The sequence below is a fragment of the Nicotiana tabacum genome, chromosome 6 (genome assembly GCF_000715075.1).
Source record: "Nicotiana tabacum cultivar K326 chromosome 6, ASM71507v2, whole genome shotgun sequence".
Classification (NCBI taxonomy): domain Eukaryota; kingdom Viridiplantae; phylum Streptophyta; class Magnoliopsida; order Solanales; family Solanaceae; genus Nicotiana; species Nicotiana tabacum.
In genome coordinates this window covers 173,257,607-173,274,364 of record NC_134085.1, presented here as the reverse complement: position 1 = coordinate 173,274,364, position 16,758 = coordinate 173,257,607, and the positions used below count along the sequence as shown (strand labels likewise).

The 16,758-nt window shown below is 34.7% G+C and overlaps 1 protein-coding gene across 1 annotated transcript; it reads right to left on the bottom strand.

The window, feature by feature from the left end:
- Positions 1 to 1,450: 1,450 nt before the first annotated feature.
- LOC142182189 (uncharacterized) lies at positions 1,451 to 2,703 on the bottom strand. The gene is made up of 3 exons (XM_075256232.1): positions 2,424 to 2,703; positions 2,057 to 2,268; positions 1,451 to 1,864 (listed from the first exon to the last, which is right to left on the bottom strand). The coding sequence occupies exons 1-3, from the start codon at positions 2,701 to 2,703 to the stop codon at positions 1,451 to 1,453; spliced, it is 906 nt and encodes a 301-aa protein (XP_075112333.1).
- Between the last annotated feature and the right edge of the window lie 14,055 nt (positions 2,704 to 16,758).

Here is a 16,758-nt window from a genome sequence, read left to right as displayed (position 1 = left end):
CTGGTGATGGTATGTGAGAATGAGTAGAACTAGAAGGTGTATGTGTATAGGAGATGGAGAAGAGGAAGATGTAATGAGGTGAGATGGAGAAAGATAGGGTGAAGAAGGGGAATTAAAACCTAGTGCAATAGGTAGAATAGGTTCAGTAGGTAAGTGAGTTGGTGAAGAAGTAACAAGGGTGGATTCTGCAGGGATAGGATAAAGAAATATGGGAGTTGGATCTGAACTGATTGAGGCAAAGGGATACTTGTCCTCACGAAAAACTACATCTCTTGAGACAAGTATCTTCCTTATATCTAGTTCCAATACTTTGTATCCTTTTTGCCCCAAAGGATATCCCAAGAACACACAAGCTTTTGCCCTAGGCTTAAACTTGTTTCTCCCACTAGACAATGTGGACACATAACAAAGACATCCAAAAGTTTTAAGAAGCTTGTAAGCAAGCAACTTATTGAATAGAATAGAGTAAGGTGTTTGTCCTTTCAAAACCTTAGAAGGCAACCTATTGATTAAGTATGTTGTAATCAATAAACACTCTCCCCAGTAGGAGATATGAACCTGTGATTGAAACAATAGAGCTCTTGTTATTTCCAATAGATGTATGTGTTTCATCTCAACAATGCCATTTTGTTGAGGGGTTCCCACACAACTTGTCTGATGGATAATGCCTTGAGAACTTCGAAATGATGCTTCCTATGATCCTTTTTCTAGTTCAAATGCATTGTCAGTACTTAACTTCTGCACTTTGAACCCAAACTGTCTTTCAACCATGATGAATTTTTTTTAAAAAAATTGCAAATGCATTTCCCTTGGTACTTAGCAGAAAAGTCCAGATACCTATGCTAAAATCATCCACTATTGTTAAAAAGTATTTGAAGTCATTGTATGTAGGTACCTTATAAGGACCCCAGGTATCAACACGAACCAACTCAAATGCTCTTTTGGATGTTATTTGCTCAATAAAAATAGAGTCTAGTTTGCCTAGCTCTAGGACACAAATCACAAAACAATCAGAATTAGAAGAGATTGAAATAAAATTGAACTGTTTCATTACGTGGAAAGGCAAATGCTCCAATCTATTATGCCAAAGATTTATATTAGAGATTGCACTTGCAGAAAAGGGAAAGGAAACTAAAACTTAACTAACATCATTCTGATTAGAAAATGATACAACATTAGGTTGTGAACTATATCTAACTCCACTAGGCCGCAACAAGTATAATCCTTCTTTCGCTTCACCAAAAACTTGAGGCCTCTTCATTAAAAGGGTTGCAATAGACATTGACTAGATGTGAGTGAAATAATGCAATGAAACTGTAGACAAAACCTATTGACAGATAGTAGGTTATATTTAAAACTAGGAATATGTAGAATATTTTCTAGAATGAATTCTGGAGATATAGGAATTTTGCCTGCATGGGTGATTGTTAGCTTGAAAGAATTAGGAAGATTAATATACAAATGGAGTGGGTAAAGGAGTTAGATATAGGAAAGCATTTGAGTCAAAGCACATATGTTCTGAAAGCCCAAAATCAATAATCCAAGTACTAAAGCTAAAAACTGAAAAACATGAACCAGTGTATTTGATAATAGTACCAGCCACAACATTTGCATTGATCTCTGGATTAGAAGTTCCTGCATCCCCAACTTTAACCTGCTTGATTAGATGCACTAACTGTGAAAATTGATCTTTGGAGAGGTGCTGAGACAAAGACTCACTGTAGTTGTTGTTGTTTTCTTCTGTTGCCTCAGATGAAAATGCCCTATTTCCCCTAACTTGAAACTGGCTTCCTTTGGTATTGATAAACTCAAAATCTTCAGGGAACCCTATGATTCTATAACAGTCATTGACTGTGTGTCCTATCTTTTTACAATAAGTACAAGATGTATTAGGATTGAACTTGATTTTATTTCCTTTGAAGGTTGGGTTCTTCTGTGTTAGATTTGCAGGTTTCTATATAGAAGGCTTCTAGAATTGTCCAAAGTTCCTTTGTGTCTGTTTTTCATTTTTCTGTGAGTAGTTAATTTGAGCTACAAAATTGCCTTGATTTCCCACCATGAAAGATGAAGAATCAGCAGAGATTAGAGGGTTTGCATAGATTTCTCTATGATTTTCATCTTGTAGAACCAAGGAATAAGCATGGTTGATGTTGGGTAGAGGGCTCATCATTAAGATGTTTCTCCAAGCTTGTCCATAGCAATTATTCAATCCCATGAGGAATTGAATGAGTCTTTCATCCTCTAAGGACTTCTCTAGGTTTTCCTTCCCTTCACACACAAGTGCATAGGTACTTGACATCACAGTTCAAAGAATCCATCTCATCTCATAATCATTTGAGCTTGGTAAAGTACCATGCTATGTCAGTTGTTCCTTGAACTAACCCTGATAATTCTTTTGCACATGTGATAGAGTTTGGCACTACTTGACTGTCCAAACCTAAGATCAAGGCTATTCCACAGATCCTTGGCAGATTTTGAGTAGATAACACTGTCTCCAATATCTTTGGAAAGTGAGTTTAGAAGCCAAGAGGTCACTATGTCATTGCATCTACTCCAAAGCTGAAAATCCTTGGAAGTAGCAGCTGGAGCTGGACATGTTCCATTGTTGAAGCCTAACTTATTTTTGGCTGAAAGTGCAATTAGCACAGACCTCCTCCATCCCTGGAAACCTCTCCCAGTGAATATTGCATTCACTAAGGTCATTCCAGGTGCATTAGAGAAGAATGAAGAAAGTAGGGACGATTTGGATCGAAGGTTACTCCATTTCCAGATCCAGTTTGGGCGACAATAGTCTCAGTATTATCAGGCATGGTGATAAAGATAAAAGAGAAAAGAAAATAAGATAGGACAGAGAGAGGATTGGATCGAACTTCACTTCTGTGCTACCATGAAAGATTATAAAAAGAAGAAGAGAATTTTAGGAATTTTCTCTGTTATCTTCCATTGTGTAATCATCAATCTATATATACAAATTATTCTATCTAGATAGAATAAAAGACTGTACACTTGTCTAAATTCTATATGCTATGGGAATAACTAACTAACCACTATTATTCTTTACAATGCCTAGTTACACATCTCACCCATGTGAGAATAATCTGATGATTTAATGAAATCACTCTAATCTGGACGGTGAGGATTTAATCCATCATATACTATATCATTTGTTGAGGGAGTTCCACGTGTAAGGTCTAAGTGTGCAAATAAATCCTTATCACTTCTAGATATCTTCGAAGACCCATGTTCTGTCTGAAACCCTTTGTCCTCTTCTTCGATTGAACCTCCATTTTTCTTATTTCTCTGATCAATTGAGTGAAAATTAGAGGAATTAGAGGGTTTCTACTCAACATACTGCAGAAGAGAATGTTTGCTATTTCTCTGCAACACGTCACAAGGACAAGGAGGAATTTTAGAAAAAAGAGAAGGCAAAAAAATAAAGAGAGATAAATCGATACAACAAAGTAATGGAGCAAATGATTGAAAAGGATACATGAAATTTTGATTGAAGTTCAATTATATACATGGGCGAATTTAGTGCATTAGTTACGATTCCCGTGACCTTCAATAAAAGTTTCATGCGTCCTCCTACGACATAACTTGATGTAATAATGCACGTATCTCAAAACTCCTCCACCCAAAGCTAAGATCGAGACATTTCACTTGTCACTTGCGACTGAAAAATTCCTTAGGAGAAGGAAAACGAAAAAATCTTTTGTCATTATGTTAATGTTACATCAATGAGTACATCCAAATAAAAGTATGTAAACCCTTCTTTCAATTCTAAAATTATGATACGTAGGAAACATTAGAAAATGTCGCTTTAGTGATGATCAATTCTCTACTTTTTATCTTTGACTGGGAATTGAGAAAAGGCATGAAATAACTGAAATAGACTGCATTAATGTCATATAATAATAGGATGTTGTAAGTTTCTTTTTAACTTTAATTGTTAAATAGATTTTGTGTCTTCTAGAAATTGCAGGTTCCAACCGAACTCAAGCCACTTTAGACCAAGGCGAAAAAAAGGAGCGCCTACATTCAAAAAGGAACAAAATTAAATGATTAAATTTGGAATCATTCAATTCTCTCAATGAATAAGCGAGCAGTACATTCTCAATGTATAAACTTTTTTTGAGTAAATTCCTCTTAATATATTTCTTAACTTTTAAGAGTTAGGGAAATAATATCCTCCTCATCTTTTGAATGAGAACGATAATCCTTAAAGGAGGTAATATTTGATATTTTTTAATAAAAATTAAAGAAATTTTGAGGGAAAAAAAATAATTAAGGAAATAAATAAGCAACTAGTAAATAACTTAATCACTGTCGTAATGATTACTCAAGGCGCCGTTTAGAAGAAAAATATGGTAAAGTTTTTTTTTTGGTCAAGTTTTGAAGTTGTGTTTGTTTGATACTTTTTGCAAAAAAACAAAAACAAAATTACATTTTTCCCTTCAAAACTTTGAAGTTTGTTTTAGGTTTAAGAAAAAACAAAAAATTAAAATAGCTAGCTTTTAGGAGTTTTTCAAGTTTTTATTGATTTCAAAGTTTTAACAGAAAAAGTGATCTCCTTTTTTTTAGCCAAAACTTATCCAAGAGCACAATTTCCCAAAAAAGAAAATCATCTTAATTATTCTGAAGAGAGCTTTTAGGTAGCTATTTGAACGTGTAAATAAGTTTCGTCTTTTTTCTGGTTGGTCTTAAATAACTTATTATCTTAAATAACATATAGACGTAGAGAGCGAGTTTAAATGGTACGAAGGCATCGTCTTTGTCAAATTTTATGCTTGCATCAGACAAATTTTGTACACTTTTTCTTCAAATGTACATGCCATTATATATTTACGTCAAACCCAATAATTCATTTAAACTCATTTAAATGTGACATATGCAGATTCCTCACCAAAAGAGACCTAATCGTAGAATATACCAGAAAAAAGAGTGAATTTTCAACTTCCCATATTTATTTAAAAATAAAAATAACCTTTTTATCTTTTATTTACTGTCAGATATTATTGAATAACTCACCCATACAACAAACACAAAACAACAGAGCAACCAGCAGATTTCTGACAAAGGATTTTTTTTTCTCAGCCAAAAAAATATCTTTAATGAGGATTAGGTATATGGATAATAGACACAAGTATTAAAAAGTTTATTCATTTATTATTTTAGCACAATGATTTTCTCATCCAAAGAGGCTGGCGCACAACACATTTAATTTCTACGTTCCCATCTATGTGATGCATTACACATTTCTATATGACGACCAATTAATTATTCAATCAGAGACAACGACATACTCTTATCCCTTTTGTTTTTGTATGAATAGAAGGCCTATGATTTAATTATCAGAAAATGCTTAGAATTATAGGGATGAACAGCAAGTATTCGTATATAACAACAACAACAACAACAATAACAAACTCAGTAAAATCTCACAATTGGGGTATGGGGTACGCAGACCTTAATTACCCTTACCCTGAGGAGATAGAAAGGCTGTATCAGAAAGACCCTCGGCTCGAGCAAGTATTTGTATAAGAAATGCACAAAGTTAAACATAAATAAATATATGAACAGCAAGTGTCCATGCGCGAACGAATCTTTAATTTCCTCATTTTATGCTCATGGGAGGGAAATTCAAAGTCAAAAGTTGAGATTAACCGGCACTATTAATCAAAAAAGATGAGCTAAACTTTTCGTTGTGTACGTATTCCTTATTTAAGTAAATTATATGAAGATTGATTCAGTTAGAGAATAACCAATGCAATCCTGCATTGAATGTGAAAGGATGCCAAATTACTATAGATTCTTTATTTTTTACCGACACACCAATTTAAATATAGCCGTACAACTGGTTGATATCGTCTATACGAGTCTTTTATTTTCATTGTGCCATATTTTTTTAGCAAAATATTGCATAGATTCTGAGAGATTGCAGGTCTTTCGGCATAACTTAATTATTTCTATGTGAATTTAGATATAACTCGTCTCTTTTAATACCTTGGATTATTGTGATTTCATATTACAAACCGTCGGATTTAGATGTTTACGCGGGAACTGACCAACTAATATAATACATTATGGGTGTGTTTGGTACGAAGGAATCTTAGAAAATGTTTTCATCCAAAATGAATGGTTTTATCATTTATTTTCCCTTGTTGGGTTGGTGAATGAAAACATTTTTTCGAAAAATATTTTTGTAGTGTTTGATTAGAGAGTATAAAATATTTTTTTAGGAAAAGTAATTTTCTATGCTACTCTCCTCCCCCTCCCCTTCCCCAAAGTCCCTATGTTTTATGTGCTCTTCTTCTCCCCCCCCCCCCCCCAAATACCCAATATTTTCATGACTCTATTTTCTTCAAGAATTTAATTATTCTTCTAAAAATTCATACAAACCCAAAGGAACTAATGTGCTGCTTTACTTTTTTATGCAAAAACAACGCTGAAATTTGTGTTCCTAAAAAAAATACTTTTTTTGTTTAAAAAGAAAGTACTATTTCTACAACATGAAAATAAATCACTCATTTTATTGAAATTAAAGAAAATACTTTTTTTACATCACGAAAATGAAATATTTATTTTGTTAAAATGAAAAAAAATATTTTTCTACATCATGAAAAGAAAATACTCTTTTTGTTGAAATAAAACAAAATATTTTTTACTACATCATCTTGTTGAAATGAAAGAAAATATTTTTTTACATCATGAAAAGAAAGTACTTTTTTTGTTAAAATGAAAGAGAAAAATTTATATCGGTAAAAGAAAATTCTCATTTGTTGAAATAGAAAAAATACTCTATCTATAACATGAAAAGAAAATACTATTAGTAATATTTCTATTTAGAGTGGGGTTAAGGTGGGAGTAGGGGCGGAGGTGAGATAGGGTGGAGTGGTGGTGTGGAGGTTAGTGGGGATGAGGAATGAGAGGAAGGTTGGAAAAGAGTTTTGGAAAATATTTTCCCTTCTCTTGATAGGAAAAATATTTTCCTCCAATTGGAAGAAAATGAGTTTATGAGGAAAATGTTTTCAAAAACAATGAAGCCGACCAAATATGGAAAAATTAGAAAATATTTTCAGGAAAATTTTTCCTTCATACCAAACACACTGTGATGACCCGATAGGTTAGAACCAAATTTTATGTCATGAAGCTTTTAGAACCTCATTTTAGCCTTCCTCGATTTGCATGCGCAGTCCTGGTGTTGATCCGGAAGGCTTATATGTTAAAAACTGATAAAAAAGATAAACTGTTCTAACATTGGTTTGCCTAACAAGTGAAATATTAGGCGTCATCACGGTCCTGACGGTGAGAAAGGGGAATTCTAGGGAAAAGGCCCCGGTAGAGCTTTGAATTGAATGCAGAGTGATGTAAGTGTCGTGATTAACCTTGACTTGAGGGAATTAGGAACCCTCAGGCTATGTGCTATGTGAATTTCATGTGACCGGTGTATATGCGAGGTGACAAGTGCTTATACGCCACTGAATTATCTATTTTCCCTGATTTTCCGTTTTTCCTTAATCATTTCCTTCCATGTCTTAACTGTTATATGCTCTAAATACTTTCTATGCTTAACTGCTACTTATTAATCAATATCTTCTCCTATTAATGATGTTAGCCCTTCCATAGTTTCATGATTTTCCGCTATTTGCTTAAATTGACTTACTTGCACATTCTAATTGTTAGTTACTGGATTGGTCTTGCTGTGTAGTATTACTCATGTAGATTTCTATATTGTACAAGTTTCCTTTTGGTTCATTTTTGTATTTATTGATCGTAAATGTTTTGTGGTTTGAACTGTTGATTTGACTGTGCATTGAGTATTTGGTACTGATATGGTAGGATCGTGTTGTACGGCGTAGCAGGTGTAATAAGGGTGGATTGATATGGTGGAATAAGGATGAATATGTACTATACGGTGAAATCGGGTTACACGCCGCAACAGGTGGAATAAGGGTGGATTGATATGGCAAAATAAGGGTGAACTATGATACTGATATTGATATATAGTGAAATTGGGTTACGCGCCGCAACAACCTATGTATTTTCATTACCTGAGCTGTGTTTGATTTTCAGTGTTCTCATTTGAAATGCTAAGGATTGGTAATTCTGGATGACACTGGTTCATTTCTTGAGGCTATAGTTATTGTTTATATTTGATTGTTAAATCTTGTTCTGTATTTCCATTTTCTGTCGTTATTATATACTGCGTACAGGTTGTAGTGTAGGTGACCCGCCTTAGGCTCGACACTACTTGCCGAGGTTAGGCTCGACACTTACATAGTAAATGGGGTAGGTTGTACTCATACTACACTCTAGACTTCTTGTGCAGATTTTGGAGGATATGCTCCGCGCTTGTATTATAGACTTCAGAGGCTCTTAGGATCAGTTCTTGCCGCTTGCGGAGTTTGTCTACAACAACAGCTACTAGTCAAGCATTCAGATGGCTCTCTATGAGGAATTATACGGTAGGTGGTATTGTTTGCCAGTTAGATGGTTCGAGCCGGGGGAGGCTCGGTTGTTGGGTACAGATTTAGTATAGGATTCCTTGGATAGGGTCAAGATTATTCGGGATCGACTTCGCACAACTCAGTCCAAAAAGAAGAGTTATGCTGACCGTAGAGTCCGTGATGTTGTATTCATGGTCGGAGAGAGAGAGAGAGAGAGAGTTGCTCTAGGTATCACCCATGAAGGGTGTAATGAGTTTTGGAAAGAAGGTCAAGTTGAGCCTTAGGTTTATCAGACCTTTTGAGATTCTTCAAAGAGTGTGTGAAGTGGCTTACAAGCTCGCATTGCCACCTAGTTTGTCAGCAGTTCATCCGATATTCTATGTATCCATGCTCTGGAAGTATTACAGTGATCCGTCTCGTGTGTTAGATTTCAGCTCTGTCCAGTTGGGCAAGGATTAGACTTATGAGGAGGAGCCGGTGGCTATTCCAGCCCATCAGGTTCGTCAGTTGAGGTCAAAGAGTTATCCTTCAGTGCGAGTGCAGTGGAGAGGTCAGCCGATCGAGGCAGCTATCTGGGAGTTCGAGTCGAACATAAGGAGTAAATATTCACACCTTTTCATTGGTCCCGGTACTTTTCTATGTCCGTTTGAGGGCGAACGGTTGTTTTAGAGGTGGAGAATGTGATGATCCGATAGGTCATCTTATATTTTAGAACTAATTTTGTGTCTCGAAGCATTTAGAACCTTATTTTAACCTTTCTTGATTTACATGAGCAGTCCGGATGTTGATCCGGAAGGCTTATATGTTAAAAATTGATAAAAATAAGAATTTTACCTTACAAATTACTTTGAGTTGACTTCGGTCAATATTTTGAGCAAACAAACCTGGATCTGTATTTTGACAGTCCCAGTGTGTCCGTAACGTAATTTGGGACCTGGATGTATGCCCGAAATTGAATTCAGAGGTCCCTAGCCCGAGTTATTAATTTTTGTTGAAAATTGAAAGTTTTATGATTTTTTTAGAATTGACTAATGTTGGTCTTATTGATACCGGGTCCGTATTTTGGTTTCAGAGCCCAATACAGGTCCATTATAATATTTATGACTTGTCTGTGAAATTTGGTGAGAAACGGAGTTAGTTTGATGTGATTCGGACGTCCGGTTGTGAAAATAGAAGTTTTAAAGCTTTCTTGAAAATTTCATTCGATTTGGTGTTCAAATTCGTAGTTCTAGGTGTTATTTTTGCGATTTGATCGCGCAAGAAAGTTCGTATGATATTTTAGGACTTGTGTGCATGTTTGGGTTGGAGTCCCGAAGGTACTAGTGAGTTTCATATAAGCTACGGAGTATTTTGAACTTAGAAAGAATAGCAGTTGTTGCAACTGATCTACAAACTTTGCATTTGCAAGGTCTGGCTCGCAAATGCGAAGAGGTCATCGCATTTGAGAGTAGTAGGCTAGGAGTAGACCTTCGCATTAGTGCGATCCTCACAGTCCGCATTTGCGAATACTGGTTCGCATTTGCGAAGACTTGTTCGCATTTGCAGGGCTCGCATTTGCGAACCCCAGGTTACAAATGCAATACCTGCAACAGACCAAATAGCTAGAAAATGGGATTTTCACTCATTCTTCAAATTTTCAAAACAAGAAAACCCTAGGGTGATTTCCAAGATCCTTTCTTCCCCAATTCATTGGTAAGTGATTTTAATTCATTTTCGTTAATCTTTCACTACTTTTCCTAAGATTTCAACCTAAATTTTTGTGTTTTCATTGTGGAAATTTGGGGGTTTGGGTAGAATTAGGGATTTTTGCAAATTGGAGATTTAGACCTCAAATTGGTGTCGGATTCCGAAACTAATTACATAATCGGACTAGGGGTGAATGGGTAAATAAATTTTGGTCAGAATATCGGGTTTTGATCAAGCGAGCCCGGGGTCGTTTTTTGACTTTTTGGGAAAAAGTTTGGGAATTATAAATTTATACATTTTAATTGATTCCTTTAGAAATATTTGATATTATTGAGTCAATTGTGGTTAGATACGAGTGGTTTGGAGGCGGATTCTATGGAAAAGGCCCAGGTAGAGCTTTGAATTGACTGCGGAGTGAGGTAAGTGTCGTGGTTAACCTTGACTTGAGGGAATTAGGAACCCTCGGACTATGTGCTATGTGAATTTCATGTGAGCGGCATATATGTGAGGTGACGAGTGCTTATACGCTGCCAAATTATTTGTTTTCCCTGATTTTCCGCTTTTCCTTAATCATTTCCTTCCCTGTCTTAATTGTTATATGCTCTAAATGTTTTCCATGCTTAACTGCTACCTTTTAATCAATATTTTCTCCTATTAATGATGTTAGCCCTTCCATAGTTTCATGATTCCCTGCTATTTGCTTAAATTGACTTACTTGCATCTTCTAATTGTCAATTACTGAATTGGTCTCGCTGTGTAGTATTACTCGTGTAGATTTCTATATTGTACAAGGTTTCCTTTTGGTTTAATTTGGTATTTATTGATCGTAAAAGTTTTGTGGTTTGAACTGTTGATTTGACTATGCATTGAGTATTTGGCACTAATATGTTGGGAACGGGTTGTATGCCGCAACAGGTGTAATAAGGGTGAATTGATATGGTAGAATAGAGGTGAATATTTACTATACGGTGGGATCGGGTTGCACGCTACAACAAGTGGAATAAGGGTGGATTGGTATGGTGAAATAAGGATGAATTATGATACTAATATTAATATATGGTATGATGGGATTACGCATCGCAACAACCTATGTGTTTCCATTGCCTGAGTTGTGTTTGGTTTTCGGTGTTCTCATTTGAAATACTAAGGATTGATAATTCTGGACGACACTGGTTCATTTCTTGAGGCTGTAGTTATTGTTTATATTTGACTGTTAAATCTTGTTCTATATTTTCATTTTATGTCATTGTTATATACTGCCTTCAGGTTATAGTGTAGGTGACCTGCCTTAGCTTCGTTACTACTTCGTCGAGGTTAGGCTCGACACTTACAAAGTACATAGGGTCAGTTGTACTCATATTATACTCTGCACTTCTTGTGCAGATTTTGGAGTCGGTTCCAGCGGGGCTAATAGAGAGCTCGGATCGGACAGCCTGCGGAGACTTGAGGTACAGCTGCTCAGTGCCCGCAGCTCCTAGAGTCCCCTTCTTGCTTTTATTTAGCTGTGTATCTTCTTTTCAGATAGCTTTATGTTATTTCAGACCCTTTTATGTACTATTCTAGTAGCTCGTACACTCGTGACATCAGATTCAGGGATTTGTAGCAGATATTTACAGTTTTAGCTTTCGCATTTATATTTTGGATTATTGCAGTTGAATCGGTTCTTCTTCATTAATAAATTTTAAACTGTTAAAAAAGATAAATTGTTCTAATGTTGGCTTGCGTGACAAGTGAAATGTTAGGCGCCATCACGATCCCGACAGTGAAAATTCCAGGTTATGAGACACACCGCATATTGCATTAGATTTTTACCATTAATGTTTGCTTAAGTACCTATAGAACTTGCTAATATATTCTTAGGGATCGTTTGGTAGGAGATAATAGAAAAAATAATGCAAGCGTTAGCTCTATGCATTACTAATACCCTATTTGGTATATTATTTCAACCTATGTATAACTAATACTTGTATTGGTTATATATCATACTTGGTATTATCCTATGTATCAGTAATGCATAGAAAACCATGACATTAGTAATACCAAGGCTATTAATGCATGCATTAGTATAGTTAAAGATAAAATTGTCCTTAAAGTCCCTTAAGCTAGAGAATATGGCGGGCATTTTTATAAACAACTATTTTTCTTAAAAATTATGCAATGCATTATAATTTTAATACACCACACCAAAGTAGATAAGAAATAATATCTGCATAACTAATATTTGCATAACTAATGTACCTTATTCTGTACTATTCTTATACAGCCTACCAAACAACCCCTTAGTATTTATTTATGTACACGGTAATGCATCCATTTTTAATAACAACTTATTGCCTAAATTTAGAATGTTATTATATAAGCCCATGAATTTTAGTGGCCTTTGGGTTTCAACAGAGGCAGAGCAAAGATTTGAACTTATGGGTTTGAGAACTAATCCTTTTAAGTTATTGGGTTTTAAATTAATAATTTAGAAATTTTTATTTAAAGAAAAGATAAATATATAATTTGAACCAAAATTATTGGGTTCGACCGAACACCTAGCCGATACTCTAGCTTCCCCTGGTTTCAAATGTTAAGCATCACCTGACCGCATATAGGAGTCGACTCTAGCGCGCCTATCTCCTGTTAGGAACACGACTAAGTCTAATTAAGGATTTTTTCACTTTTAGCCCCCGTCATAAACTATTTATATTTGATAGCCGAAAAAATGCATAAAATTTGTTTAATTTTTGTATATAACATATAGAATATATAATATAATACATAAGTTGCACCTTGAACTTGTCCCCAAAAGTCCGTTTTCCATTCAACCTTTAGTGGTGTTCCTTTTCTAAACTATATTTGTCCGAAATGAATTTAATACCTCCCTGAGACTTATACAACCAGTCTCATGGTGGAAGGTGTTGCACACTCTCCTTATGTCTTGGCCACGTATTATCCCAACAGATTCAAGTTGATTTTACCTTTTCCTTTTTGACTTTGTTTTTTAATTCTTACTCCTTTTTCTTATTTTTCTTTTTTAAATTTTCATCTCCTTCCTTATATTTGTTTTGAAAATCTCTTCTCTCAGACACCCTTCGTACAGTGCAATCCTTCACCCCAATTACAAAATTTAGATTTAGATAAATTAGTTTTCAAGTTAATTGAGATTTTTTGCATTGTAATACCAATAGAAAAGGGTTTGAGAAGTGAGGTATGTCTGTGGTTGGAGGTTGACAGGAGAAAATGGAAGCTCGACGACATCAGAAGAAATTTTTCGGCTAACATCTAGTAGGATTTTATAGTTTAATTGAGTTTTTCTATGTTGATGCATTTTCATGGGCTTTCAATAGTCAAAGGTGAGAATACAACTGATGATTTTTACAACCTTTGATAAATTTTGCATCTTAATTTTCTGCCGGGAAGAGGAAGGGGGATAGGCAGCAATGGAAAGAAAATTCGCTCTTAAAAAGGAGTAGAGTAAAAATGGAGAAGAAAGAAATAGCATTGAGATGAAGAAGAAAGAGGGGTTTGTGGGAGGGGGTTGAAGATGAAGAGAAAAGGGGGTGGGGGAGGGGAAGTCCAAGAATATAGTTTTTTTTTGTTGCCAAAACAGTCATTTTTTGCTTTAAATTTTGATAATACCCGCCTTCACTTTAATTTTTTTTTTAAATTTTTTGCCACATCAGCTTTTAGGGTGTACTAAATTCATTTCGAACAAGTATAGGATGGAAAAGGAACACCCGTAAAAGTTGAATGAGAAACTGACTTTTGGGGACAAGTTGAGGGAGCATCTTATATATATATACACACACACACATATACAAAAATATAAAGAAATATATTTTTTTGGCTATTATTTGAAAGCGACTATATATATATATATATACAAAAATATACAAAAAAATATATTTTTTGGCTATTATTTTAAAAGTGACTATATAATGTCATTTTCCCTTTAATTAATTGATTAAGGATGATGGAGAATGCATGATACAGACTGATGTTGATGAAGAGTTTACTTTGCCAACAAGGGTGGCTAATTAATAAAGACACGTCCATTGCAATTATAGATTTGACACCCTAGTATTATAGGAGCAGGGGCCGTTTTGTTTATGGGATTAATTAGTGGGATATTATGGGAGAAATTCAAAAATAGCTAGATTTACAAGTGGTCATTCAAAAATAGTCATACTTTTAAAAGTAATCGAAATTTAGTCACTTTTCATGTAAAGATAAATCTGAACGAAAATACTATTCACAATCCAGAAAAATACTCCAATATAATATGCTGGAATTCCAGTATAATATACTGGAACTCCAGTATAATATACTGAAACTCCAGTATAATATATTGAAACTCCAGTATAATATATTGAAACTCCAGTATAATATGCTGGAGTTTCAGTATAATATACTGGAATTTTCCGCATGTTGGAGTTCCAGCATAATATACTGAAAGTTCATACAAAGGTGCACCGATCTCCAGTATATTATGCTGGAACTTTCTGTGTTGCAGCAAAATAGTGACTATTTTTCAATGACTTTGCAAACGCTGGCTATTTTTGAATGACCAGTCCAAAAACTGGCTAGCCCGTGCTATTTTTACGATATTCTGATTTAGAATTTGAGATTAATTTTAACCCGTATTTAGTTGAAAGTATTAGCTAAATCAGGACAAATTTTATATCTTAATCTTGGTATTACTTATCCCATCTAGAAAAATAATCCCAAAATAATAATTCTGAAATTATATTGTTAATCCTTGAATAGCTCTCCTTAGAACCAGACGACCCATACTACTATTATCCAACTGAGAAGACTTCAATTGAATACTAATAATGGGTGGGACCCAACCTCACCTGACCCATGCATGGTAAAAACAAGGATTAAGAAAATTAATATTTTTGCATAGGTGCTAATATAGGAGGGATATTACAGATATGAAGGCTGCAAAACTGATTTTTGTGAAACAAAGTGAAGATGAACTAAGTGGACTTTTTGCAGATATGTTCCCTTTATTAAATTGCATCAAAAAAAGCTCTTTCTTCTCTTTATCTTTTCAAGACGTTTGCTTTACTTGTTGTGACTTGTGAAGAATCGACTAGATTTTAACCTAAACTATTCGAATGGCTAGCTGCTAATCATATATCTATCAAGCATACTCTAGTTAGCATTAACAAAGAACATATTAATTAAAGCTATCGCGTATATATATATATGAACTTTTTCGTTTCCATTTTAAGCAACATTCATAAACAAGTTCTATTATTTTAAGCAATCTTAGGAATGCATCATTTTCCAACACTGAATAGTATCAACCACATTATCTAAAATGACTACGACAAAGTGGTTCGAAATCAATACTCCAAATACTTACTCCCTCTGTTCCAGTTTATGTGAACCTATTTCCTTTTTGGTCCGTTCCAAAAAGAATGAACCCTTTCTAAATTTGGTAACAATTTAGCTTAAAGTTACAACTCTACCCTTAATGAAAAGTTTTTATAACCACACAAATACTCTAGGCCTTATTTGGACTTGTTTAGGACCACAAATTCCAAAAGTCTTCATTTTTTTCTTAAACTCTGTGCCCAGTCAAACAGGTTCACATAAATTGGAACGGAGGGAGTAAAACATATTGTTTGACTCAAAAGATATTAAAACCTTTTTGAACAAATCAATCAAAGATGAAGGGGTAAATATTAGCCAAACATAATTAATTTCAGATTGAAAAGTTAACAATAATGGTTACATATGAGACGAAAAAGGCATGATTGATCTTATTTAAATTCAACATCGTCTTTCTCATCAATTGATGAGGAAGTAAATTTACATATATTCCTCGAGGTTAATTCCTCGTTTTTTTGAAGATATAAGGAATGAGCTTTTTGTCATCCTTTTCTTTGAGAGAATGGAGAAGCCCCCTGAACTGAGAGCTTTCTTTGGCTATATATAGTCGAAGCCCTTTTACCTTTTGCTTGACGCTTTCTTGTCGCTAATGTGCCCTGGTCGTGATTTTAGGCGTTACTTTTTTCGATTCGTCGAATGATACAAAGAAGAAATGGAGTGGGCTCTACTGACTTTCACTGCCCAATTATTGAGGCGGGGTGTCGGGCAACCTGATCATAGTGGTCATATTTTGACCAATACACATATATTTATCTCATTTAAGGGACAGCAGACACAGTGTCATCTTATCACCCAGTTGTGCGAAGGAAAGTGGTTTGCTAGTGGCTTCAAGAAGATTATATGGAAATTGGAAAGAGCAAGTTAAATCGAATATATAATATAAAGCTTTGTTACTTTGTTGAGTAATAGTTTAATATAGATATAATATTGTAGCCATTAATTTAAGGAGCATGGGGCTTAAAAGTGTAGCCAAAAAGGATGTATCCCCAATTTGGATGTGTCACTTTCCACTTAAAAGGCCTATTGAGGGCTTCCTTCTTTTCTATATGAATCTGAAAGGTCTATTAATCTTTTCTATCATCTGTCTATCTTCTTCTTAAAGAACTTCATGCAATCCTAGGTTTGTTCTCCCCCACACCCCACATGAGCATGGTTCAAGACCTAATTAAGCAAGACTATTCCTCTTTACTTAAGGAAAAACGATTTCTAATTTTTTTTTATTGTTAACTAAAAAGCG

Excerpts from the sequence above, each read along its gene's own strand:
- LOC142182189 (XM_075256232.1), bottom strand. The coding sequence starts at position 2,703 with ATGACCTTAGTGAATGCAATATTCACTGGGAGAGGTTTCCAGGGATGG. Across the intron at positions 2,269-2,423 it reads TCTTAGGTTTGGACAGTCAA|GGAAGGAAAACCTAGAGAAG; the intron begins GTAGTGCCAAAC and ends TTGTGTGTGAAG. Across the intron at positions 1,865-2,056 it reads CTGATTCTTCATCTTTCATG|ATAGGACACACAGTCAATGA; the intron begins GTGGGAAATCAA and ends TATTGTAAAAAG.